General features: G+C 43.0%; 1 protein-coding gene across 1 annotated transcript; it reads left to right on the forward strand.

Moving 5' to 3' along the window:
- Positions 1–207: 207 nt before the first annotated feature.
- On the forward strand, positions 208–24,051 carry LOC129868287 (C2 domain-containing protein 2-like). Its single transcript, XM_055942124.1, has 13 exons — positions 208–1,432; positions 1,872–1,967; positions 3,462–3,581; positions 5,468–5,569; positions 5,784–5,900; positions 7,239–7,350; positions 10,779–10,887; positions 11,124–11,185; positions 12,908–13,023; positions 13,530–13,710; positions 14,198–14,442; positions 14,903–15,206; positions 23,709–24,051. The coding sequence occupies exons 1-13, from the start codon at positions 1,157–1,159 to the stop codon at positions 23,951–23,953; spliced, it is 2,085 nt and encodes a 694-aa protein (XP_055798099.1). The 5' UTR covers positions 208–1,156; the 3' UTR covers positions 23,954–24,051.
- The last annotated feature ends 779 nt before the right edge of the window (positions 24,052–24,830 follow it).

Raw genomic sequence — 24,830 nt, forward strand, 5'->3', positions numbered from 1 at the left:
CCTAGCAATGTAACAACACGTGTATAAGATACAAGTCAGCTATAAGTCAGAAACGATCAATAAAAGCTATGTAATTGCAGTTATTTCTACATGAAAACGCTGATTTTTCTTAGAAATTCAAATGTATTTGAAGATAGAATTTAAATTTTGGGAAAACCCACTAGAGTATAGATGAAAGCGCTTTAGTTAGATATCGCTATGCACTCTGGGAATAGCAGTTCATGCCACATCACATGACATTTGCAATTTTTCGATATCGGTCATCGACGGTATCGGAGATGGTCTTTAAGCGTGTGATGAGGCTTTATAGATAAGGACTTCACAAAATAAGATTTTTTTTCGTCGTTTGAAGCCACGAAAAACTTTCACTTGGCTTTACGCCATGGACGCCAGAAACGATTCATTGACATTACATTTTGGACTACGTGATATTAGCTAGCTAGATAACTTGCCAAATTAGCTGACGTTGACTTGTAACGTTAATCGAAATGAGAGAAAGGTCTGATGCTAGCTAGCCAATTTTTATGAAAAGCTCGTCGTTATGTGTAGTTAGCTAACTTACTGTTGTTGGCTAGCAATACTAGGGGCTAGGTAGCAAACACAGACATTTGATACAATGATGTGCAGCTAACGTTAGAGATGAGTGGAGCTTGCTCGAACTTGCTTGGTCTAACTTACTCAAAATGCTCCGTTATTTAGTAGGTAGCTAAGTTACTTGCAATAACTTTAAGGAAACCATTCATATTGCTTGCTTGTTAGCCACTTAGCTTTCTACTGCAGTTTTCAAACCAGATAGCTAACGTTAGCAAGGATTAACTACTTCCTTGAAGTCTATAGTTACTCATCTTGGGATATTTTAGTTGGATGTTGAGCCTCCGTCAGTAACCACGATATTATTGACCAGATAAGAGGCTAACATTGCATAGAGTTACTGGTTCAGTGGTTGAACTTGTTGATAAGACTAGGTCTCATTGCTAATATAGCTGGATCCATAACTCAGTTAGATGGCAAACGTTAGCTAACTTAATTGTCTTGAATGACGGGGACTTAATTCAAAAGCGCATCAGACCATGTTTTTGTACTGGTCTTACTTTCAAGAGACCATTGTCATTAGTTAAATAAATAGCTAGCCAGCTATTTAAGTCAGTTGCTGAGGATGACTGACTCAGAAAGTCCCCTTTCAAATTCTGTTTTGGGAGACTTGCAGTGGCTTTGCATGGTAACACTGTTCATTGCATCCAGCATTACATTGATACTGTATCTAATACAGTATTTTTACGAAGATCTACGGATACAGAAGCCTGAGCAAAACAATGCGGTTTCGGAGGAAGCGGACGCTCTGTTGGGATGGGCGCTGTCACTGAAAAGCTGGAAAAGTCAATGGAGAGGTGCTTGGTGCAGAGCGTTGAATGACGAATCGAGGAAGTCTGGGGTGAGTCCCATGACCCATACACTAGTTTATTTATCTTTCCAAATTACTATGGATTTACACAAGTTGCCTGTAGCTAAATAAATGAATAGGAAAGTCAGTGACAGACGTTAGAAAGAATCTACAATATCAGAACAAACAACATATGAATACAGGATCTGTATTAAATGAAACAAGACCTGAGCACACATGTAAGCCTTGTAGTAGAAGAGATCACCTTCACAGAATCCAGTGTCAACAATCTTGATTCCTGTACCTTGCTACTGTGCCTTGTAACCTTTTCACCTCATACCAAATTGTAAACATGATCCATTTGTAACATGTTCTCTGACTCTTTAGTTGAAACTGTCAAAAATGAAGTGTAATGTTGAGATAATGTCAGTTGTTGGGGCATAGTTTTTTGCTGACCACCACCTGACCCAGGTACTCCTAACTCACACAGAACCCAGTGCAACTAACATTTGAAGAGGAGAGCCTTCAGTCATCAGAGCTGGTGGTTGGCCAAGTGTCCAGCTTCAAAAAAGCTGCTGGTCAGAAGGTAAGATAAAGTCCCTGTGTCTCAGACTGGCTCTCATCGAATGGCTAGCGACAAATTGCACACAGAATGAAAAGCTCAGTACATGATTTTGTATATTCCAGATATGGTTCATTGTTGTTTCCAAATGCTTATTTTCTTGATTAAAATCAAGTTTGAGGTAAGAGTTTGACAGTGGAGGACTCTTAAACATTAGCTACAGTTAGTAAAGAAAGCATTTATGCTGTTGCCATTTCCTAATCCATGTGCCCTAATATCATAACCAGCCTCTATAGTACATGTAAATGGCAGTGCTCTATTGGTGCTGCAGCCTTTTAACTTCATTTCAGGTCCGCAGTGGCCAATATTCTGATTCACACAATGTCCATTAGCTTCACTGGCACTTCCAGACATTTTCCTCCTCGCCTTAAATTGTCTGGCCAGAGCCAATAGCACATTTTTACGACCTCCTCTCCATCTCCAAGTTTATGGGATCCTCATATAACCAGCGCCTCTTCTAAAAAGGTGAAGAGAATTCTCACTGTTTTTATACATTCTCAGTAAATCAATAATATTTTCACCAATAGCATTAGCAGATTTTGTATGGAAAAGGAAAGCAAAGCAGGGTTTTTCAGATGGACTAGTCTGTTATTTAAGCTGCAATACCTAACTTTTTGGGCGACCTGACCAAATCCACATAGACGTGAGTTATAGATCTGTCCTTCTCATTGAAAGCAAGTCTAAAAAGCAGTAGATTTGTTCTATGTGTGCTATTTCTACGATTGCCGTTGTTACGTTTTGTTTTTGCATCTTTTACATTTTCGGTTTTGTACACCAGCTTCAAACAACTGAAAATACATTATTTTTGGTTATTGAAAATATATTTCACAGCGGTTTAGATGATACAATGATTCTCTGCACTTGTTTGTTTTGTCACAAACTGAAATTAGGAGAGCTATTAGAATTTTAGCAACCAGGAAATGTCGAAGTGATGTCTGCACATTGCACCTTTAAATGCCTGCTCAATTTATTTTGTTTAGGATTTTCTGTAATATGCAAGATCCAGATGCTGCTTCATTGTATTTAGAGACTTTGGTAAACAAAGGCTTATCCTTGACCTGCCTGCATGAGTGAGTGTGCAGTAAGAAGCTTAGTAGCTGTCTCCTTATAGCCAGCCCAGTACAGGTCAACACTAAGGAGATGAGGGAAGTGATGATGAGGAGGATCCTGCTGGGAGAAATGGGAAGTATGATGACATACTTCATGTTTGGAGCTTTCAAGTTGATTGTTGTCACACACTGAACTAGTAAAAAAAAAAAAAAAAACACGCACACACATTAAGAAGAAAACCAGGTAAACAAGTCTGAATGTGAACCATGTATGTACTTTGCAAGAATACCAAAATTATGGTTGGGCATGTTTAGCACCAAGCACCTTTTTACCTCAAATAGTTTTTTTGTGTAACCTTGATTACCGTACGGTACTATTGTAACTGTATGCTGTCTTGTCTTCCCCTAGGCTGCACAATGCAAGGTTGTCGGGGACAAGCTTCAGTTCTCCCTCAGTGCATCACCATCAGCCATGTCTCCAGGAGAGCCCTGTAGGTACAGCGTGAAGATATCTCCACTTGAACTGCAGGTAAAGGAACACAACAGTTATGTCCACTACATCTGCAGCTAACATCTTTCCCATCTCTATTGGAGCGATGCTTTAGACAAACAAAGGGAGAGGTGAGGAAGAGAGGAGGAGGAGGGTGGGCTCCTGGTTCTCTCCCTGTGTTGTCTTAATGGAGGAACCTCTGTGATTTATTAAACATGACACACTTCAGCTAGCTTTGCTGCTGCTATGAGAATCGGATTAAATGGCGAGGGCCTAGAGTTTGGAAGATGTCCTGGATACCTTATTTAAATCACTGTCTGTCTAATGTAAAATACTGGAAGGGGTATAGGTGCCCCTTCTTGGTAAAGGTGCCCCATTTTTCCTTCTCTACTTTTGTCATTGGAGAAGAGAGAAATTAAGAATAATTTCTCACCCAAAAAGTGATGTTGAGAAATGTTCCCTCTTTCATGTTAAACAAGGTAGAGATGGCTTGATACATCCATTTTATTAGCATCGCCCGTAACTGGGCACGATTTAAAGTCAAATCTCTGACTCAGGCTCACCCATCATTTTTAGCAATCTAGCCTTTCCCTCTGCTGGTTTTCCCCTCTAGGTTGCTTGCTGTAGCCTAGTACTACTTGTGGTTTCATATTTAACATCATGAAAGTGAGAAAGACAGCCGGAGTGTGTGTTGTGGGTATATTATATAAAGCTCTATAAGCTTCCATCCCGTCTAAGTTATTGAGCTAGTTGTTAAGCCGGTTGCAAATGCACGGCTAGTAAGTGGCTGTTGAAGTTAACCCAATTGAATTAAAGCTATTTTTTAATAAATCTGGTGCTTGACTTGTTGCCTCGTTGTGGGCCTGATCCTGCCATAAATACAAGTCCAGTGAGAGGTAAAAAATCTAAAGCCAGGACTATGTTTGGTTTGGTCAGGACACCTTTTGTTAGGGTTTTGGATTGGTTGTTGTTTTTGGGAGGGGTAGAGGGAGGCTATTGTTTAAAAAAAAATCATACTCCCTTCTTCAGTTTGGTCTGGAAAAGTCCTGGGGGAAGGCCTTTTGTAATATTTTCATCCTTTTTCACATTGTGACTGACTGACACTAGAATGGTCCCTGTTCTTGTTATGAGTGATTGTGAGGGATATATTTGAACAGTATATTGAGCCAGTGTGTTTCTCTTTCTGCCTCACTCACACGCTCTGTGGTTTTGCAGCTTAGTGCACTTTGGCCATGTGTAACCACACAGTTGTAACACAACTGTAGTATCATTGCAGTGGGGCATTTCATGTGACTGACGTAATGGGTTACTTTAAATGGAATCCTTTTGTTCTCAGGTATTTTTTCCTAAACCATAAGACACTAGGCTATATTCATTTACCATTACCATAATGACACCGTGTTTGTTAACATTTTCCCACACATTGATGATACATCTCCCATGGAAATAGTAGTGCTTCTGGCAAAATATGGTTGCTGTACTTTACTCACCATTACTTGACTCCATTTGTACTGTGCTTTATGTAACACTAAGGACTACACTTTTTCCAGTATGACCAAAACCTATTTTTACTCATCAATTTGATTTTTGCTAAATATATATATTGTATTTTAGTGCTATCAGAAAAAGCCTTTGTTTGGTAACATAGTTGGCTGTACAGTCAGAGTGGATTTTAGGCATGCTGGGACAGGATGGCCCAGTCAGTAGCACACAGTTCTCTCTCCCTCTATAGCCCTCTGTCTGTCTCTCTCCCACACTCGCTCACTCTCCTTCTCTCTCACTTACTCTCTTTTTCTCTCTATGGTGGACTGCTCAATTACAGCTCATTGTGTTGGCTTGCACTCTGCAGGGGAGAAGCGTGTATTTGGGATAATACAACAACTGTGTTGTTGCTCATAGTCGTTCTGTTGCCCTCTGTTCCCCAGTTGGACTTGCAGATGAGGGAGGGTGAAGGAGAGGTCTGGGTGGGCTGGGGGGTGTCCCATCTGGAGACATGGGACCTGCAGCTCAGCCCCAGCTTCACACAGGTATGGCCCATAACCCGCAGTCTGTGGTATAAAATATATATACGGCAAACATTTGAAAAACTAAGATCTTCAATACTTCCTGAGGGTAAACTGCAAACCTCAACATGTTTTATTTTTTTATGTTTCCAAAAATCATCAGTCCAGGCAAGTCAAACTGTAATGGAGATGATTGCTAGTGATGTGATGGTGGAGTGTTGATCCGTTTGTCTGTCAGGACAGTGCCACAGGCCCCAGTGTGGCTGCAATAAAGGACGTGCTGAGACAGCTGCTGTGTGCGGCGCGTCCCTCCGTGATGCTGAGTTGCAGGCCTGCTCAGGCCACAGAGGTCAAGGTGAGAGGAAGACATTACAGTTTGACACTGGAACAAGACTCCCGTGGGTCAGGACAGGATTGACAGACCAAAGGAACAGGCAGTACAGGAATAGTTATAAACAGTTTTTTGGGGGGGAGATAGAAATATGCAATGTGTGGAAAAGAAAAAAAAACGATTTATAGTTTACTTAATAAAAATGAAATGTAAAATATATGGTCATTTTCCCCTTCCATCAACCCACTCCAGTTGTAGCCAGCAATGTCGGCGTGGCATTGACTAAAATACAGTAGAATAGAATACAGTATATACATATGAAAAGAGTAAACATTATTAAAGTGACTAATGTTCCATGTCTATGTACAGTTGAAGTCGGAAGTTTTACATACCATAGCCAAATACAATTACACGCAGTTTTTCACAATTCCTGACATTTATTCTCGCAAAAATTCTCTGTCTTGGGTCAGTTAGGATCACCACTTTATTTTATGATTGTAAAATGTCAGAATAATAGTAAAGAGAATGATTTATTTCAGCTTTTATTTCTTTCATCACATTCCCAGTGGGTCAGAAGTTTACATACACTCAATTAGTATTTGGTAACATTGCCTTTGAATTGTGTAACTTGGGTCAAATGTTTCAGGTAGCCTTCCACAAGCTTCCCACAATAATTTGGGTGAATTTTGGCCCATTCCTCCTGACAGAGCTGGTGTAACTGAGTCAGGTTTGTAGGCCTCCTTGCTCGCAAACGCTTTTTCAGTTCTGCCCACAAATTGTCTATGGGATTAAGGTCAGGGCTTTGTGATGGCCACTCCAATACCTTGACTTTGTTGTCCTTAAGCCATTTTGCCACAACATTGGAAGCATGCTTGGGGTCATCGTCCATTTGGAAGACCCATTCTTTTTATTTCACCTTTATTTAACCAGGTAGGCCAGTTGAGAACAAGTTCGAGACGGGAGGGATTTTTATCGGGATGGGACAGGAAAGTTCCGGGTTTATATAACTTTTGCAGAATCAGGACAGTACTGGAAGATTTTGACAAGACTGTACAGGAATACATTTCCCCTTCTGTGTCAACCTGTCGAAGACATACAACAACACATGCACCCTGTCAGCACATTGTGCTCCTGTCACCTGTTGGCCATTTCTATACCTCTCTATTGATAGATTGCCTGATATGCAGAAGTGCTGAATATCAACATAATTAGGTTGCTTAGTCTCCACCACGCATTCCTGAGTCAGGTGTGTTAATGCTGGGCTGGAACAAAAGCATGCACACCGTGTAGCTCTACACTTCTCTCCACTATATAGTATATGGTAGTACCTAATATCGGCATGTTCTCTGTCTGCTTCTCTAGGAGGCCTGTAAGCAGGTGACATCACCGCCCAAGCCCCCCCGCGCTCACGACTGGAAGCTGCTGGTGAAGAATATCCGGGTGACATGTAAGGAGCAGGAGGACGGTGCTGCAGGTGAGGGACACAACAGGATCACAACCTGGTTCAACCATGAACACATGGGCAAAACAATGAAGTGTTGCTACAGCGCCACATGTGCCTCATGTTGAGGTGGCTGCCAGCAGAGATAACAGTAGCGTGGACCTCAAGGAGCCGCTGAGACTTGTTATTTTCTGACATCAGTTGAACCCATTGAAGCCTACTCACTGTGGTTCCAAACTCTCCTACAGTAGCAGGGCTGTCAGAGCTGCAGATCATCAGCCACAGCAGGGAGAGAGAAGAGCGTGAGGGACATTAATTCATAGAAAAAAATTACTATAAATAGACATCCTAAAGAATATATTTCAATACATTTCTTTAAAAAACAAAAGAACAAAATAATATACTGTATTTTGGATATTTCTTTTAGTGATTACTTGGTCAAACTGATTCATTTTTTAACACGTGACATTCTGTACAAATGAAAGAGAACATGAGGCCCCACAAGTAAACTTCCACAAGATTATAATTACCCGACACGTACACATTTTTGGCAACGATTTAGCAGTCCTAGTTTACCAGTTCAACATTGCTGTTGATAATTAGATGTGTAGTGTTCACACACTTCTCTCCCCGGTTGCTTCTTTTTCATTAAAGCTAAGAGGACAACTATGCTGATAGGGTTTATTGTTGAAATGTGCAGTGTGGCATAAAGCCAAGGAGGCAGCAGCTATGCAATAGCCAGGGCAACTTGTGTCTCCACCAGTTGATACATTATTCATTCAGTTACAAGCCTGATAGCCAGACTGACTTAATCTCAAAAATTGACATGTACACTGATATTTCTAATATTGAGTTGCACCCCCCTTTTTCCTTAGAACAGCCTCAATTCGTCCGTGCATGGACTCTACAAGGTGTCGAAAGCGTTCCACAGGGATGCTGGCCGATGTTGATTTGAATTCTTCCCACAGTTGTGTCAAGTTGGATAAACCCAGCAGCGTTGCAGTTCTTGACGCACTCAAACCTACCTGGCACTTAAATATTTTGTCATGCCCATTCACCCTCTGAATGGCACACATACGCAATCCATGTTTCAATTGTTTCCAGGTTTAAAAATCCCTCTTTAACCTGTCTCCTCTTACTTTATACTGATTTGAAGTGGATTTAATAAGTGACATCAATAAGGTATCTTAGCTTTCATCTGGATTCACCTGGCCAGTCTGTCATGGAAAGAGCAAGTGTTCCTAATGTTTTGTACCCTCAATGTAAACATACTGGTCACTACAAGTAACTATCTTGCTATTAACCCTTCTGCAATTTCTGTCAGACCCGCAAACATCTAATTTACATAACACTAAAAAAACATCAGTCCATCTGTTTCAGCTAGAGAGATCTGTTTTTTGCATGAGTTGCTTCTCAATCTACCTCATCCGCCAATATCTCCCTTCCGCATCTGCGGTGAAAGGTGGCAGAGCTAAATCTGTTTTTCAGACCGTGAGACATCCCGAAAATCGGTCTTCTCACGAAAACATCAGTAGCATCCATACGGTTTGGCCTACAAACTATTATGACCCTCTGGAAATTTTCAAGACTAGGAACAAGAGTCATCTGACAGTACCAGTTTAAAAAATGAATGGAAGTGTATATGTATGGATATCGTTTAGTGCCTAAAATAAGGGTTTAAATACATGTCCCAAAATATATACAGTACCAGTCAAAAGTTTGGACACAGCTACTCATTCAAGGGTTTTTCTTTATTTGTACAATTTTCTACATTGTAAAATAATAGTGAAGACATCAAAACTGTGAAATAACATACATGGAATAATGTTGTAACCAAAAAAGTGTTAAACAAATCAAAATATATTTTAAATGACAGATTCTTCAAAGTAGCCACCCTTTGCCTTGATGACAGCTTTGCACAGTCTTGGCATTCTCTCAACCCGCTTCATGATGTATAGACCTGGAAGACATTTCAATTAACAGGTGTGCCTTAAAAGTTAATTTGTGGAATTTCTTTCCTTAATGCATTTGAGCCAATCAGTTGGGTTGTGACAGTACAGTAGAGGTGGTATACAGAAGATAGCCCTATTTGGTAAAAGACCAAGTCCATATTATGGCAAGAACAGCTCAAATAAGAAAAGGGAAATGACAGTCCATCATTACTTTAAGATATGAAGGTCAGTCAATGCAGAACATTTCAAGAACTCGGAAAGTTTCTTCAAGTGCAGTCACAAAAACCATCAAGCACTATGATGAAACTGGTTCTTATGAAGACCGCCACAGGAAAGGAAGACCCAGAGTACCTCTGCTGCAGAGGATAAGTTCATTCAAGTTACCAGCCTCAGAAATTGCAGCCCAAATAAATGCTTCAGAGTTCAAGTAACAGACACATCTCAACATCAACTGTTCAGAGGAGACTGCGTGAATCAGGCCTTCATGGCCGAATTGCTGCAAAGAAACCACTACTAAAGGACACCAATAATAAGAAGAGACTTGCTTGGGCCAAGAAACACGAGCAATGGACATTAGACCGGTGGAAATCTGTCCTTTGATCTGATGAGTCCAAATTGGAGATTTTTTTGGTTCTGACCACCGTGTCTTTGTGAGACACAGAATAGGTGAACGGATGATCTCCGCATGTATGGTTCCCACCATGGAGGAGGAGGTGTGATGGTTTGGGAGTGCTTTGCTGGTGTCACTGTCGTGATTTATTTAGAATTCAAGGCTCACTTAACCAGCATGTTTACCACAGCATTCTGCAGCGATACACCAGTCCCACTAAGCACAAACCAGATGGGATATCATTTGTTTTTCAACAGGGATATCATTTGTTTTTCAACAGGACAATGACCTATAACACACCTCCAGGGTGTGTAAGGACTATTTGACCAAGAAGGAGAGTAATGGAGTGCTGCATCAGATGACCTGGCCTCCATAATCACCTGACCTCAACCCAATTGGGATGAGTTGGACCCCGGAGTAAAGGAAAAGCAGCCAACACGTATTCAGCATATGTGGGAACTCCTTCAAGACTGTTGGAAAAGCATTCCTCATGAAGCTGGTTTAGAGAATTCTAAGAGTGTGCAAAGCTGTCATCAAGGCAAAAGGTGGCTACTTTGAAGAATCTAAAATATGTTCCATGTAGTGACTCTTTTATTCAATGCATTTCTATGGGCTAATAGCAGTAATGTCCCAAAAAATGTTTATGCCTAAACTAAGGTGTTCAGACCATAGAAATATAATGAACTCATTCTAATACTGTAGGTTCAGACATCCAACGTCAATTACAATTTTATTCCATTTTCCAACAATTAATTTAACGTCGACTTAATCTAATGTTCAAACATTATAATGCTCATGACTTGGGTTGTCAGTGTACTGTACCAATCAACCCCAATGTTTGATTTGTATGGTGCCGTGCATTTCTGTTGAACTCCTCTTCTGTTGTTTCCACTTCGCAGGCCGTATGAATCCCCTGTGTGTGCTGCAGCTAGACAACCCTCCACAGAAACTCTCCACTTCAGTCCTACAGAACACAGCCAGCCCAGCCTGGGACCAGCCCTTCATCTTGTGAGTCTAGACTCGAGATCCACTGCTACTGCTGCTGCCAGAGAGTCTTTACAGAGCCCTTTTTATATGGATATCAAAAATGAAGCTAGTAGACATTATAGTGGCATGTGAGCTCAATCTCATAGTAAACACTTGCCACCCAGTCGCATAATATCCAACCCATAGTCCCTTTCTCTCCCTCATTGTCTTCCTGTTGCTCGTTCTCAGTTTTGTAAATGTTCCTCTCTCTCACCAAGTGAGCTGAATGGACGATCAAAAGAGCTCAATATTCAGCTGCTGGATGATGGGAAACCTCAGAGTAAGTATATATTTGTTTTGTATCTCTAAATTTAGGCACAGGGAGAGGTAAGGACACTAATAGTATGTCTGATACACACCCACAATATTTGAATTTAAGAACAATTCAAGCTTTTTTTTATCACCCTTTAAATATGTCTGATGGCCTTAAAATGTTGTCATTTTACTCATACAGTGACTTGTTTGTGAGCAAAATTATACAGTTGAAGTCGGAAGTTTACATACACCTTAGCCAAATACATTTAAACTCAGTTTTTCACAATTTCTGACATTTAATCCTAGTAAAAATTCCCTGTCTTAGGTCAGTTAGGATCACCACTTTATTTTATGAATGTGAAATGTCCGGATAATACTAGAGAGAATTATTTATTTCAGCTTTTATTTCTTTCATCACATTCCCAGTGGGTCAGAAGTGTACATACGCTCAATTAGTATTTGGTAGAATTTTCAGTTCCTCCTACACATTTTCTATAGGATTGAGGTCAGGGCTTTGTGATGGTCACTCCAATACCTTTGTTGTACTTAAGCCGTTTTGCTACAACTTTGGAAGTATGCTTGAGGTCATTGTCCATTTGGAAGACCCATTTGTGACCAAGCTTTAACTTCCTGACTGATGTCTTGAGATGTTGCTTCAATATATCCACATCATTTTCGTTCCTCACGATGCCATCTATTTTGTGAATTGCACCAGTCCCTCCTGCAGCAAAGCACCCCCACAACATGATGCTGCCACCCCCATTCTTCACGATTGGGATAGTGTTCTTCAGCTTGCCTCCCCCTTTTTCCTCCAAACATAACGATGGTCATTATGGCCAAACAGTTCTATTTTTGTTTCATCGAACCAGAGGACATTTCTCCAAAAAGTATGATCTTTGTCCCCATGTGCAGTTGCAAACTGTAGTCTGGCTTTTTTATGTCGATTTTGGAGCAGTGGCTTCTTCCTTGCTGAGTGGCCTTTCAGGTTATGTCGATATAGGACTCGTTTTACTGTTGATATAGATACTTTTGTACCTGTTTCCTCCAGCATCTTCACAAGGTCCTTTGATGCTGTTCTGGGATTGATTTACACTTTTTGTACCAAAGTACGTTAATCTCTAGGAAATAGAACGCGTCTCCTTCCTGAGCGGTATGACGGCTGCGTGGTCCCATGGTGTTTATATTTGCGTACTATTGTTTGTACAGATGAACGCGGTACCTTCAGGCGTTTGGAAATTGCTCCCAAGGATGAACCAGACTTGTGGAGGTCTACAATTTTTTTCCTGAGGTCTTGGCTGATTTCTTTTGATTTTCCCATGATGTCAAGCAAAGAGGCACTGAGTTTGAAGGTAGACCTTGAAATACATCCACAGGTACACCTCCAATTGACTCAAATTATGTCAATTGGCCTATCAGAAGATTCTAAAGCCATGACATAATTTTCTTGAATTTTCCAAGCTGTTTAAAGGCACAGTCAACTTTGTGTATGTACATTTCTGACCCACTGGAATTGTGATACAGTGAAATAATCTGTCTGTAAACAATTGTTTGACAAATTACTTGTTTCATGCACAAAGTAATGTCCTAACCGACTTGCCAAAACTATAGTTTGTTAACAAGAAATTTGGAGTGGTTGAAAAACGAGTTTTAATGACTCCAACCTAAGTGTATGTAAACTTCCGACTTCAACTGTATGTATGAAGTCTTGTTATAGCAAACTGATTGGGATGTGTTGTCTTCCTGACAGACTCCTTAATGGGTCAAGTGTCCGTGCCTTTTGATCTGGTGAAGAAGCAACCCAAAGGACAGCAAACATTTGCCCTCATATCCAAAGACCAAGTGACTGGGTCACTTACTGCTGAGGCAAGATAACTACCTTTTTTAAGGCTCAGTGTGTTTTATATATATTTCCACACTGAGGTAGGAATAATATTGTGAAAATTATGATAATGCCCTTTTACTGTAAGAGCTGTGAAAAAAGACCCCTTGAAATGTCAGCCTGTTTTGGTGGGATGGAGTTTTGACCTGCCTGGTGACATCACCAGTTGGTTAACAGACCAGTAAGAAAGAGTTCCAAACCTCTCTGCCAATAACAGCTAGTTTTCTGCTCCTCACTCCCAGACCGTCTTAGCAAAATTCTTGCTCGTCAAATTGCTCTTAGCTAAGAAGCTATTTTTGTTTCTTTTTGGACATTTTATTGAAAAGATTCACAGTAAGTTACTTAATTGTTCCCCAGAAATTATTTGATATAGAAATAACAATATCTGCTTTGGACATTTTAACATCTTAATACATATCAAATTCATATCCATTACCTTACCGTTTTACACAATGAATCATGTCATTCCATCCTTTCTCTCGTCCCCAAGTTTACCTACTTGGAACCTAGCGAGGTGCGGTCTTGGCAGCCCCCTACTCCAGCCCCCACTAAGAGAGTGGAGATGGACCGCACGGTCATGCCCTGCGGTACTGTGGTCACCACAATCACTGCAGTGAAGAGTAAACCAGCTCGACCTCTACTGCCTGGACTCAGCAAAAATCCAACCCAGCGTACGTATTGAGTCTTTAACAATACAATTAACGTTTAAGATGGAACCCCAAAAGTATGACAGCAGGTAACCTAGGGGTTAAGAGCTTTGGTCCAATAACCGAAAGGTCGCTGGTTCGAATCCTGAGCCAACTAGATGGAACATCTGTTAATGTGCCCTTGAGCAAGGCACTTAACCTGAATTGCTCCTGTAAGTCATTCTGGCTAAGAGGGTCTGCTAAAAGACTGAAATGTAAATGTATGGCAATATTTGGAGGTAATTTAGTCCTCCTTGTCCACATACTATCAACTATTCTCTGAGGCTTTGATGTTCAGGCTTTTGGACTTTTATTCAACACATGACTGCCTCTTGTCTAGGCATTACTATGAGATGTTGCTTACAGGAGATGGGCTCAGCTTATTTTAACTCAAATGTATAGAATGCAATTACCGGTATTATTGTCAATAAAATGATAAGGATCTTATCCAAGTGATCTTGTATGTTTTCAGAGACCCCCTTGAAGCCTCCCAGCAGCACCAAGTCCAAGCTGTCGTCTCGGAGGGTGTCAGAGCAGCCATCCATGCTGGGGACGATGGGGAGCAAGGCCCTGTCCTCCTCAGACACAGAGCTGCTCATGCTCAATGGGTCTGATCCCGTAGCAGAGGCCGCCATCCGCCAGCTCCACGAGTCAGCCAAGCAGAAGCTCAAGTCCCCGGTCAAGAAGAGCACCATCATCATCTCAGGAGTGGCCAAGGTACCATAATAATACGTAAGATTTGGTTAGGGCTTTTCTGAAACCCAAAGACACTTGAACTCAAAGGCATACCATGCAGTGCAGCTCGGCAGTACACTCCAAAGGTCAAATAGGGGATGCTTATATTTGCCCATTTGCAAGTGGGTAACCTGCACAAGTGTGAAATGCAAATGTTTTTTGCATATCCAAACCCTCACTGAGACACCCACAAAGATTGTGGTCACAGTCAGGGATCAGCCATTATTGATTGCGACCCTGGAGCAATTAGAGTTAAGTGCCTTGCTCAAGGGCAGAGCAACATTTTTTTTCACGTTGTTGGCTTGGGGATTCAAACTAGCAACCTTTTGGTTACTGGCCCAAAGCTCTAACCGCTAGGCTACTCTCTACCTCTTAGAGGCTCTTCAGCTCTTCTTTTTGAAATGTTAAGAGTGGGTTTTCTATTCTGTACTCCATTTCCTAGACCCCTCTTTCTCAGGATGATGAGATGGCATTGATGGTGGGCTACGCTGCTGCGATGGATGCCTCCATGTCGGAGCAGGGATCTCAGGAGATTTCTGTGGCGACTGCGTCAGTAGTAGGAGCCAGTAGCAACCCCCCAGCCGCGTGGTCAGAACCCCAGGAGGGCCCCAGTGGAGTTGCCCAGGCTCAAGCCCAGCAGGCCCTGGAGGACTGGGAGAGCCAAGCAGAAGAGGACCCAGACAGGAATGCAGATAAAACCTCCATGTCCCTCTGCATCTCAGAGTCAGGCTCCAAAAAGAGCAGGGGTGAGAGTTTATGGGATGGTGCCCTATGCCGGCACTGTGGCAAATCTTTAAGATCTTATTGTTGTGTCTATTTTTAACCTTATTCTCTCCTAAAATATTCTACCGGCCATATCACTTTGGTAACTCTCTTACTCTACTCAAGTCCTTATGATCCTGGTCACCACTCCAGTCTGTTGTTTTTAGTGTCTGTCTCTCTCTCTTTCCATCTCGTGATCTGATTTCTAATTTTTCCTTCCTCCTATGTCCACCCTTCCCTTGTCTCTTTATTCTTTGCCATCTTAAAGAGGATACCATTGATAACCAGAAATGTTTTCCTGAAGAGTAAGTTACCTCACAAGCAGCTGTTAGTAGCTTGGTACAGTAGTGACTAGACTAGCGTGCTATCCATCTATGAAATGTGACATTCACATTTTCTTTCAGATGGTATAACATCTTTTAGGCCGCAACAGCTCCAAGCTGAGTTGTAGGAGCAGTTTTAGGTGCACTTCTATCAAGGTCGGTGCTATTTTTCAAGAACAGTTGGCTGGGCAATATGGCCTAAAAATCGTATCTTAACGATTCACAATATATCACTTTTAAAAAATTTATGTTTTCTCTGAATACGCTTTGTTGTACAATTTAAAGGTCAAATACACTGCATTTTCAATGATCTAAAGAATTTCCGGTTTGTAAAATTTTGTCCTTTTTTGCAATAATCACTGATCTGGCTTTCAAGTCTGTCTCTTAAAATGTGTTTTTTGTTTCAAATTTAACTAGAACCGTGCATAATGCACATTCACTAATAATGACTAACTTCTTGTAGCAGGAAAACAGAAAATGAACACGGGTTTCATAAACAATCTTTCAAGCACAAGCCCATGTAGAAGTGAGTAACCAGCTAATCTTTATATTTCAAGTTTAGCCAACTTGGAACTACAGTGCATTGGGAAAGTATTCAGACCCCTTGACTTTTTCCACATTTTGTTAAGTTACAGCCTTACTTTAAAATTGATGAAATCATTTTTTTCCTTCATAAATCTACACATAATACCCATAATGACAAAGCATAAACTTTTCTTTTTTTTTTTAGCACACAAAGTAAATTCATAAAATATCACATTTATATAAGTATTCAGACCCTTTACTCAGACCTTTTGGTAGCAATACAGCCTCGATTCTTCTTGGGTATGACGCTACAAGCTTGGCAAACCTGTATTTGGGGAGTTACTCCCATTGTCTGCAAATCCTCTCATACTCTGTCAGGTTGGATGGGGAGCATCGCTGCACAACTATTTTCAGGTCACTCCAGAGATATTAGATCGGGTTCAAGTCCGGGCTCTGGCTGGGCCACTCATGGACATTCAGAGACTTGTCCCGAAGCCACTCCTGTGTTGTCTTGGCTATGTGCTTAGGATCGTTGTCCTGTTGGAAGGTGAAACTTCACCCCAGTCTGAGGTTTTCATCAAGGATCTCTCTGTACTTTGCTCTGTTCATCTTTCCCTCGATCCTGACTAGTCTTCCAGTTCCTGCCGCTGAAAAAGATCTCCACAGTTTGATGCTCCCACCACCATGCTTTACTGTAGGGATGGTGCCAGGTTTCCTCCAGATGTGACGCTTGGCATTCAGGCCAAAGAGTTCAAACTTGGTTTCATCAGACCAGAGAATCTTATTTCTCATGGTCTGAGAGTCCTGTAGGTGCCTTTTGGCAAACTCCAAGCGGTCATGTGCCTTTTACTGAGGAGTGGCTTCCGTCTGGCCACGATACAATAAATGCCTGATTGGTGTAGTGATGCAGAGATGGTTGTCCTTCTGGAAGGTTCTCCCATCTCCACCGAGGAACTCTGGCGCTCTGTCAGTGACCACCAGGTTCTTGTTCCCCTCCCTGACCAAGGCCCTTCTTCCCTGATTGCTCAGTTTGGCCGGGCGGCCAGCTCTGGGAAGAGTCTTGGTGGTTCCAAACTTCCATTTTTAAGAATGATGGAGGCCACTATTCTTGGGGACCTTCAATGTTGCGGACTTTTTGGGTACCCTTCTCCAGATCTGTGCCTTGACACAATCCTGTCTCGGAGCTCAACAGACAATTCCTTTGGCCTCATTGCTTGGTTTTTGCTCTGACATGCATGTGGGACTTGTATCAACAGGTGTGTGCCTTTCCATATCATGTTCAATCAATTGATCGTACCACAGGTGGACTCCAATCAAGTTGTAGAATCATCTCAAGGATGATTAATGGGAATAGGATGCACCTGAGCTCAATTTAGATTGTCATAGCAAAGGGTCTGAATACTTATTTTCATAAGGTATTTCTGTTTTTTATTTTTAATAAATTAGCAACATTTCTAAACCTTTTTTCACTTTGTCATTATGGGGTATTGTGTGTAGATTACCATTTTTTTTATTTAATCAATTTTAGAATAAGGCTATAACGTAACAAAATGTTGAAAAAGGAGAGAGAGAGCTTAACTAGCGTCTCCCGGTATGATGGGGTCAAGACGGGTACTATGTAATCATATTTGATGATAAATAACCGCGCTATGGCAGCTATTAGTCTACTATAACGCAAGTTGGCTTGCTTGGTTGGATGCTGTCTCCCTGCTCCTCGTTTCACTCGCTCACAGTAACTTACAGCTCCTCCCCCACTTGCTAGAGCAGCCATCCTCTCTCCCTCCTCTCCGCTTAATAACTTGGCTTAAAAAATGACCTTCCTGCTGCTTCTCTCTTTTTTTCACCTTTATTTAACCAGGTAGGCCAGTTGAGAAAAAGTTCTCATTTACAATTGCGACCTGGCCAAGATAAAGCAAAGCAGTGCGACAAAATCAAACAACACAGAGTTACACATAAACAAACGTACAGTCAATAACACAATAGAAAGAGTATATGTACAGTATGTGCCAATGTAGAAGAGCAGGGAGGTAGGAAATAAATAGGCCATATAGGTGAACTAATTACAATTTAGCATTAACACTGGAGTGATGGGTGTGCAGATGATGTGCAAGTAGAGATATTGGGGTGCAAAAGAGCAAGAGGGTAAGTAATCATATGGGGGTGAGGTAGTTGGGTGTGCTATTTACAGATGGGCTGTGTACAGGTACAGTGATAGGTAAGCTGCTCTGACAGCTGATGCTAAAAGTTAGAGAGGGTGATATAATACTCCAGTTTCAGTGATTTTTGCAATTCGTTCCAGTCATTGGCAGCAGAGAACTGGAAGGAAAGGCGGCCAAAGGAAGTGTTGGCTTTGGGGATGACCAGTGAGATATACCTGCTGGAGTACGTGCTACGGGTGGGTGTTGCTATGGTGACCAGTGAGCTGAGATAAGGCGGGGCATTACTTAGCATAGACCTATAGATGACCTGGAGCCAGTGGATTTTGCAACGAGTATGTAGTAAGGGCCAGCCAACGAGAGCGTACAGGTCGCAGTGGTGGGTAGTATATGGGGCTTTAGTAACAAAACGGATGGCACTGTGATAGACTACATCCAATTTGCTGAGTAGAGTTTTGGAGGCTATTTTGTAAATGACATCGCCGAAGTCAAGGATAGGTAGGATAGTCAATTTTACGAGGGTATGTTTGGCAGCATGAGTGAAAGAGGCTTTGTTGCGATTCTAGATTCAATTTTGGATTGGAGATGCTTGATGTGAGTCTGGAAGGAGAGTTTACAGTCTAACCAGACACCTAGATATTTGTAGTGCGGGCAGCAATCGGTTGAAGAGCTTGCACTTAGTTTTACTTGCATTTAAAAGCAGTTGGAGGCCTCTAAAGGAGTGTTGTATGGCATTGAAGCTCGTTTGGAGGTTTGTTAGCGCGGTGTCCAAAGAAGGGCCAGATGTATGCAGAATGGTGTCGCCTGCATAGAGGTGGATCAGGGAATCGCCAGCAGCAAGAGCGACATCATTGATATCTACAGAGAAAAGAGTTGGCCAGAGAATTGAACCCTGTGGCAACCCCATAGAGACTGCCAGCGGTCCGGACAACAGGCCCTCCGATTTGACTCACTGAACTCTGTCTGAGACATAGTTGGTGACCCAGGCGAGGCAGTCATTTGAGAAGCCAATGCTATTGAGTGCGCCAATAAGAATGCGATGATTGACAGTCAAAAGCCTTGGCCAGGTCGATGAATACCTCTGCACAGTACTGTCTTTTATCGATGGCGGTTATGATATTGTTTAGGTCCTTGAGCGTGGCTGAGGTGCACCCATGACCAGCTCAGAAACCAGATTGCATAGTGGAGAAGGTAGGGTGGGATTCGAAATGGTTGGTGATCTGTTTGTTAACTTGACTTTCAAAGATTTTAGAAAGGCAGGGAAGGATGGATATAGGTCTATAACAGTTTGGATCTAGAGTGTCTCTCCCTCTGAAGAGGGAGATGACCATGGCAGCTTTCCGTACTGGGGATCTGGGGATCTCAGACGACACGAAAGAGAGTTGGAAACAGGCTAGTAATAGGGGTTGCATAATTTTTGAAAGAGGGTCCAGATTGTCTAGCCCAGCTGATTTGGTAGGGATCCAGATGTTTTATCTCTTTCAGAACATCAGCTGTCAGGATTTGGGTGAAGAAGAAGCAGGGGGGGGGAACAAATTGCTACAGGGGGTGCTGAGATGTTGGCCGGAGTATGGGTAGCCATGGCCAGCCGTAGAAAAATGCTTATTGAAATGATCAATTTTCGTAGATTTATCGGTGGTGACAATGTTTCCTATCCTCAGTGCAGTGGGCAGCTGGAAGGAGGTGCTCTTATTCTCCATGGACTTTACAGTGTCCCAAAACGTTTTGGAATGTTTGAAAGCCTTAGCTTTCCTAACTGACTGAGTATATTGGTTCTTGACTTCCCTGAAAAGTTGCATATCGCTTGGGCTATTCGATGCTAATGCAGAACACCACAGGATGATATTGTGCTGGTCAAGGACTGTCAAGTCTGGGGTAAACCAAGGGCTATATCTGTTCTTAGTTCTACATTTTTTGAATGGGGCATGCTTATTTAAGATGGAGAGGAAAGCACTTTTAAAGAGCAACCAGGCATCCTCTACTGACGGGATGAGGTCAGTATCCTTCCAGGATACCTGGGCCAGGTCGATTTAGAAAGGCCTGTTTGCTGAAGTGTTTTAGGGAATGTTTGACAGTGATGAGGGGTGGTCGTTTGACCGCGGACCCATTACGCACGCAGGCAATGAGGCAATGATCACTGAATCCTGGTTGAAGACTGCAGAGGTGTATTTAGAAGGCAAGTTGGTAAGGATGATATCTAAGAGGGTGCCCATGGTTACGGATTTAGGGTTGTACCTGGTAGGTTCCTTGATAATTTGTGTGAGATTGAGGGCATCTAGCTTAGACTGTAGGTCGGCCGGGGTGTTAAGCATGTCCCAGTTTAGGTCACCGAACAGTACGAACTCTGAAGATGGATGGGGGGCAATCAATTCACATATGGTGTCCAGGGCAAGGCTGAGGGCTGAAGGTGCTCTTTAACAAGCGGCAACGGTGAGAGATTTGTTTCTGGGAAGGTGAATTTTTAAAAGTAGAAGCTCGAATTGTTTGGTCACAGACCTGGATAGTATGACAGAACTCTGCAAGCTATCTCTGCAGTAGATTGCAACTCAACCCCATTTGGCAGTTCTATCTTGTTGGACAATGTTATATTTAGGGATGGAAATTTCAGGATTTTTCGTGGCATTCCTAAGCCAGGATTCAAAACATGGCTAGGACATCCGGGTTGGCAGAGAGTGCTAAAGCAGTGAATAAAACAAACTTAGGGAGGAGGCTTATAGTGTTAACATGCATGAAACCAAGGCTTTTACAGTTACAGAAGTCAACGAATGAGAGCGCCTGGGGAATGGGAGTGGAGCTAGGTGCTGCAGGACCTGGGTTAACCTCTACATCACCAGAGGAACAGAGGAGGAGTAGGATAAGGGTACGGCTAAAGGCTATAAGAACTGGTTGTCTAGTGCGTTCGGAACAGAGAGTAAAAGGAGCAGGTTTCTGGGCGCGGGAGAATAGATTCATGTCTTAATGTACAGAGAAGGGTATGGTAGGATGTGAATACAGTGGAGGTTAACCTAGGCATTGAGTGACGATGAGACTTTTCCTAGAGCTGGCCACCCGGCCAAACTGAGCAATCGGGGGACAAGGGCCTTGGTCAGGGAGGTGGCCAAGAACCAGATGGTCCCTCTGGCAGAGCTCCAGAGTTCCTCTGTGGAGATCGGAGAACCTTCCAGAAGGACAACCATCTCTGCAGCACTCCACCAATCAGCCCTTTATGGTAGAGTGGCCAGATGAAAGCCACTCCTCAGGAAAAGGCCCATGACAGCCTGCTTGGAGTTTGACAAAAGTTACATAAAGACTTTCAGACCATGAAAACAAGATTCACTGGTCTGATGAAACCAAGATTGAACTCTTTGGCCTGAATGCCAAGCGTCACGTCTGGAGGGAATGTGGCACCATCCCTATGGTGAAGCATGATGGTGGCAGCAACTTGCTGTGGGGATGTCTTACAGGGACTGGGAGACTTGTCAGGATCGAGCGAAAGATGAACAGAGCAAAGTACAGAGAGATCCTTGGAAACCTGCTCAGGACCTCAGACTGAGACGAAGGTTCGCCTTCCAACAAGACAACAACCCTAAGCACACAGCCAAGACCATGCAGGAGTGGATTTGGGACAAGTCTCTAAATGTCCATGAGTGGCCCAGCCAGAACCCGGACTTGAACCCGATCAAACATCTCTGGAGACACCTGAAAATAGCTGTGAAGCGACGCTCACCATCAAACCTGACAGAGCTTGAGAGGATCTGCAGAGAAGATTGGGAGCCATTCCCCAAATACAGGTGTGCCAAGCTTGTAGCGTCATACCCAAGAAGAATCGAGGCCGTAATCGCCGCCAAAGGTGCTTCAACAAAGTACTGAGTAAAGGGTCTGAATACTTATGTAAATGTGATATTTCAATTTTTTATTCTTAATACATTTCCAAAAATGTCTAAATCTGTTTTTGCTTTGTCATTATGGGGTATTGTGTGTAGATTTATGAAGGGGGGAAAAACAATTTTAATAAATTTTAGAAGAAGGCTGTAACATAACAAAATGTGGGAAAAATCAAGGGGTCTGAATACTTTCCAAATGCACTGTACATGTCTTTTTGGCTTCAGAGACATTAACACTTGTAGGCTATAACAAATGTGCATTGTCTTGCAGTGACAGAACGATAGTTGAGGAATTGCAAATAATTAATGATTACCTAGTTGGGCTAACTTTTTAAAAACTTCTTGATGTAGACCTACATCATCATCCTCTGCCTGCATCCCTACCTTTAGCCTGCCTGCCTCTGGTATAATGCATTTCCGCCTGTCACTCCGATGGTTTTCATATAAGCATTGTAGGCAACTCGACTGTGCCCAGAAAATGTCTAACTGCCCACAAACTGAATAGCCTTATTCTAGCTGGCTACTAGACAGAGACGTGGAGCTACACTGTGCCTACCTGTACCGAGGCGCTGTCCATTCAGCGGTGCTGAATCACAGGCACGTCCTTAATGTGTCGATTTTTCTTAATTTCTTGGTCGAGTTTGTTTGTCTTTGTGTCCTTCCCGGTTGTAGGCTAAGTCATTCCTTTGTGTGCCTTTTATTTCAGTGCATGTATAGGATTTATCTGGCATAGTTTGCATTCGCGTCAGCTGTTTTATGCTCTGGTTACTTTCACATTGATGTTGGTATTTAAAGTGGGCATTGATAGCGTGTATTTTGCATCTGTCATTTTGCAGTGCTCCACAAGTAGGATAAATGAGTAGGTATCCTATGCACATACTGTCCTGCTACCCAGCTGACAAAAATTAGGGGAGTCCGTGAGAATCACTCCCTGTCCCCCCTCCAAGATAGGGAGACCCTGGGAAGTACTCTGTGGCCCCCCAGCCAAGGTCGGCACCGAATCTTGCTCAGACAGTCTGTTTTTAAGATACTATAATCGACATTGTTACAGTTATATTGTTTTACCCTAATTCTGACAAACTACACACATCATGACTAAAATTACACATAATTTATTATAATTTTACTGACTAGCACTACACACGTAATTGATTATAATTGTATGATACTAATCAATTTCATACAATTATATATTCTAATTCATTTCATACAATTATATGGCTTCAGGGTGGAATATTCTAGTCATTAAATTAAACCTATAAATTCCATCAACAGTAGCCTACAATATGTATCATGAGTTTGAGTAGTACGTTGTACAGGCCATTCCGCAGACCTTGAAACCAAATATAAAGCTCATATTGGGGTGAAAATGTCTGGGGGACATTTTTGTTTTTGCTCTTCTCCAAATAGCATTTTATAGTTTTAAAATTGTGTAGAAGTACAGTAAATGTATTTCTACACCCCACTTTGCCATACCCGTGGTTTAACAGAACTGACACCACTGCAACCCCATCCCCAAACTACTTCCCGCGGCTATGTAGAGGACACCATTTCAGTTATTGTTGAAATATATTAGTTTACGACAACCTTGTCTTGTTTTTTCCTCTTCCTCCTACCAGGAGGCGGCTTCCTTCAAAAGAGTGCCAAGCTGTTCTTCCGCCGGCGCCGCCAGTGCAAGGACCCGGGTATGAGCCAGTCGCACAACGACCTGGTGTACCTGGAGCAACCTGTGAGTGTGGACCGAGAGAAACGCACGGCCACTTTCAGCCGGATGTTGAACCGCAAGCTGCTGCCCAAGAGCAAAGCCAACGGCTCCACAACCCAGACACCCACTCCCACCCTGGAGGAACAACACGCAGCCTGACTCTCCCTCCAATAGGTCTGGAGCCCCCCACGCCGCCACTCCTACCGCCTCTAACCCCTTCTTTAGTCCTCCAGCCCCCCACTCCACCACCCCTACCACCCGCTTCTTGCCCTCTAGTCCTCCAGCCCCCCACTCCACCTCCCCTACCACCTGCTTCTTCCCCTCCTCTAGTCCTCCAGCCCCCCACTCCACCACCCCTACAACCCGCTTCTTCTCCTCCTCTAGTCCTCCAGCCCCCCACTCCAACACCCCTACCACCCGCTTCTTGCCCTCTAGTCCTCCAGCCCCCCACTCCACCACCCCTACCACCTGCTTCTTGCCCTCCTCTAGTCCTCCAGCCCCCCACTCCACCACCCCTACAACCCGCTTCTTCTCCGCCTCTAGTCCTCCATCCCCCCACTCCAACACCCCTACCACCCGCTTCTTCCTCTCCTCTAGTCCTCCAGCCCCCTACTCCACCACCCCTACCACCCGCTTTTTCGCCTCCTCTAGTCCTCCAGCCCCCCACTCCAACACCCCTACCACCCGCTTCTTCTTCCCCTCTAGTCCTCCAGCCCCCTACTCCACCAACCCTACCACCCGCTTTTTCGCCTCCTCTAGTCCTCCAGCCCCCCACTCCACCATCCCTATCACCTGCTTCTTTCCCTCCTCTAGTCCTCCAGCCCCCCACTCCACCACCCCTACCACCCGCTTCTTCCCCTCCTCTAGTCCTCCAGCTCCCCATGCCGCCTCCACCTCTACCACCTTGCACTGACTGAGAGATCCCACTTCCCGATCCGTGAATCATACACTACTAGTTGGCAAAACATTGTCTTTATCTCCCTTCCTCCTGCTCTTCCTTCACCCTCACCTTTTTTTGAAGCAGAAATATTTGACA

Source organism: Salvelinus fontinalis, chromosome 13 (assembly GCF_029448725.1).
Source record: "Salvelinus fontinalis isolate EN_2023a chromosome 13, ASM2944872v1, whole genome shotgun sequence".
NCBI classification, from domain to species: domain Eukaryota; kingdom Metazoa; phylum Chordata; class Actinopteri; order Salmoniformes; family Salmonidae; genus Salvelinus; species Salvelinus fontinalis.